The following is a 3,394-nucleotide window of genomic DNA, read 5'->3' on the forward strand; positions in this document are numbered from 1 at the left end:
TTCTAGAAATTTCACATGTCGACTTACAAAGACCGTATGATTATCCAGTCTTAGTAATTTGTAACCCTTTTGCTGAAAAGGATACCCGAGAAACACACATTTGATAGCACGATTATCGAACTTATCTGTGGAATGATAGGAAGCATAACATAAACACCCAAAGCATTTGAGAGTACTATAATCAGGAGCTCGGTTATGTAATATTTCATAGGGACTTTTGTTCTTGAGTAAAGGTGTAGGCAACAAATTGATAATATAGGTTGCAGCTAAAACACAGTCACCCCAATATCGTCGAGGAAGTCCAGATTGCAATCTAAAAGCCCTTGCTACCTCAAGTAAATGCCTGTGCTTACGCTCAACTCTGGCGTTTTGCTGGGGAGTGTAGGTGCAGGCAGTTTGATGAACTATTCCAAGACTTGATATAAATTGAGAAAACTGATGATTAATGAATTCACTACCATTATCTGTGCGAACAATCTTGATTTGTGTCTTATACTGATTATTCACATACATAGAAAAGGCTTTAAAATGTTGGAACACATCAGACTTACTAGGCATAAGAAAAGTCCAAGTTGCTCGTGAACAATCATCAACTATCGTTAAAAAATATTTACAACCATGAGTAGTGGTAACATGATATGGACCCCAGACATCCATATGTATGAGTTCAAAAATTTGACTAGCATGACTATCACTTCGAGAGAATGATAACATAGATTGCTTAGAATTGGAACAAACTGGACATTCATTACAAGCAATTGAGTGTTTTACACAAGGAATAAAACTCAATACAGTTTGAGATGCATGTCCTAAACGCAAGTGCCACAATTTTGAAGTATTTAAACTAGTTTGAGCAACAGAAGTGGGAACATATGAATTATAGGTAGTAATATGTAAAGCACTACTTATTACAGATGTAGGAGCACAAGGAAAGTAATAAAGGCCGCCATATTCAACACCAGTTGCCAAGATATGCAGCTGGTCCTGAACCTGGATCAGACAATTAGAGGAGGTGAAGATGAGTCTAACATTAGACTGTTGAGTAAGTTTACTAACTGAAAGCAGAATGCAATGAAAAGATGGTATGAAGAGTACATCCTTGATAAACAGTGTGGGAGTAAGATGCACATTACCAACTTTGTGGACAAGTATAGAATGGCTGTTAGGTAAAGCAACATGTATGGGTTTGGGAAGTAAGGAAATACCAGTCATAAGGTTAATGTTACAACACATATGACTAGAAGCACCACTGTCCATAATCCACAAATTATTAAAATCTGCAGGAATATAAGACATCATAGAGAATGCCAAACCTGCAATAGAAGATACATGATCTTCTAGAGTAACATTTCCTACAGGAGTAGTAGCAGGACTTGCCAAATTAGAAACCATTTGACTGATTCTAGCCATCTGTTTTTGAATCTGTTCCAGAGAAAGTTGAGGAGATGAACTAACAGATTGATGAATATTGTTAGCTTGCTGATTAGTCTGCATTTGTGCAGGATGAGTTCGAAAACCTCCTTGAACCCCACTAAATTTTCCCTTGCCACGGCCTCTCGGAGGATATCCAATGAGCTTGAAGCAATTCTCTTTGGTATGTCCCTCCTTATGACAGTAATTGCATCCTAATCCTTGCCTTTTAGAATTCAGTGTATCATTGGAAGCAGTGTTTGCATTAGCAATTGTAGAGGCTGTGGATGCATCAATTTTAACATTGCCAAGAAAAGCATTAGAAGAAACATAGCCTTGCCTTTGTTTCTCTTCTTGTTTAATGAGGGAGAAAGCCTGTGCAATTGAGGGCAATGAATTCATCATAAGTATTTGTCCCCTTGCTGCTGAGAAGCTATCATTAAGGCCCACAAGAAACTGCAACAAACGTTTTCTTTGTTCCCTTTCATCAAGTAACTAGTGAGAATCACACTTGCAATTACATTTGCAAGTCACAGTTGGTTCTAAAGCCACATATTCATCCCAAAGATTTTTCATCTTATGATAGTAAAACTCAACAGATTTATCACCTTGCTCAAGAGCATGGAGATCCTTGAGAATTTGGTAGACTCGATGACCGTCAATACTGGAGAATTGGCCAACTAACTCCTCCCAGACTTCTTGAGCAGTGTTCACAAAATCCATACCATTACTAATGTCCTCTGAAACAGTGTTCAAAATCCAGCTTATCACCATATCATTAACACGCTCCCATTGAGCTCGAATAGGTGAATCTTCATCAGGTTTTGGTACGGTGCCATTGATAAGCCCTAGCTTATTTTTGGCTGACAAAGTTATGCTTAATGAGCGCTTCCAAGGACCATAATTCTCTGTGCCAGTTAGCTTCTTAGAGATTAACACCAAACCAGGATGATCAATATTTTGCAAGTACAGAGGATGAAGATTAGATGTAATGGCTGATATATCATCAAGATCTCCAAATATCGGAGCCAGAATCTCAACATCAGATGAATTCTTGCTAGAATTAGTGCTAGATTCACCTTTCTCAGAATTCACATTAGTTCCATTAAGAACAACATTTGCATAAGTTGTTTTCCTCATTTTTATGAGTTTTTGATGAACAAAGATGAAATTCACACAAAATCGAAGAAATATATGAAATCGAGATTAAAACAACAAGACAATAGCACAATGAATTACAGGAAACACAATCTGTAATTATCGATGTGAAAACACAGAAATCAAAATCGAGAAAGAAATAAGCGTAAAATACAAATCTGAGAAGAGATCTGAAAAGAAATTACTAATTGTTCCAGAGGATAACAATCGTGCGGAAGAGATTGAGCATCGAGAATCTTTGCTCTGATACCATATGAACAACACTCATATTATGTCATCATTAAAGCTGTGTTTACAAGCTTAGAGAAGAAGGAATGTAAAATATGTATTGATTCTGTTAAGTTGTTATAATGCCAGACTGTTTATTCTATATATATAGTACAATTCTGCATCACTACTTCTATACAAGCCATGCTTAGCTGTCATACTCATAAGGCTTTGTTTGGATAAAGGCTAATCTGAGTTTATGTTGCATAGGCTGTGCTGTTTTAGCTGAAGCTGCTAATTGTGTCTTAATAATAAATTAGTAGATAGAATATATAGGTAGTAGCACCGGTACATAAGAGTATTGCTCAAGGCTTCTGTTTCTGAGTATAGATGTAGTCAATGTGAGCAACAAGTGTCCTTCTCATTAAGCATTCTTCATTTCCAATTCCTTCGCAATTCTCATTCTCCACCTCAGCAATTTCACCCACCTGATCTTTAGAAATCTAAATACAGAAAAAAAACATTATATTATTAACGAGATCTTATAGCCAACAGATTTGTAACTAAGTCGGATTTTATGAAGTTCCGACAATATTGGTGTATTTAGTTGTAGAATCTC

General features: G+C 36.6%; 1 protein-coding gene across 2 annotated transcripts; it reads right to left on the minus strand.

The window, feature by feature from the left end:
- Nucleotides 1–578: 578 nt before the first annotated feature.
- On the minus strand, nt 579–3,139 carry LOC141719565 (uncharacterized). Of its 2 annotated transcripts, none has more exons than XM_074521942.1 (2): nt 1,314–3,139; nt 579–990 (listed from the first exon to the last, which is right to left on the minus strand). In XM_074521942.1, exons 1-2 carry the CDS (start codon nt 1,813–1,815, stop codon nt 953–955), a joined length of 540 nt encoding a protein of 179 aa, XP_074378043.1. In that variant the 5' UTR covers nt 1,816–3,139; the 3' UTR covers nt 579–952. Both variants share the same exon structure in this region; 1 of them encodes a protein (XP_074378043.1).
- Nucleotides 3,140–3,394: the final 255 nt, after the last annotated feature.

The sequence above is a fragment of the Apium graveolens genome, chromosome 4, assembly GCF_009905375.1.
Source record: "Apium graveolens cultivar Ventura chromosome 4, ASM990537v1, whole genome shotgun sequence".
Classification (NCBI taxonomy): Eukaryota; Viridiplantae; Streptophyta; class Magnoliopsida; order Apiales; family Apiaceae; genus Apium; species Apium graveolens.

What these genes read in the sequence shown, in the direction of transcription:
- LOC141719565 (XM_074521942.1), bottom strand. Translation starts at nt 1,815, where the DNA reads ATGATGAATTCATTGCCCTCAATTGCACAGGCTTTCTCCCTCATTAAA. An exon ending in TCATGTATCTTCTATTGCAG is followed by an intron (nt 991 to 1,313) that starts GTTTGGCATTCT and finishes TGTCTGATCCAG; the next exon opens with GTTCAGGACCAGCTGCATAT.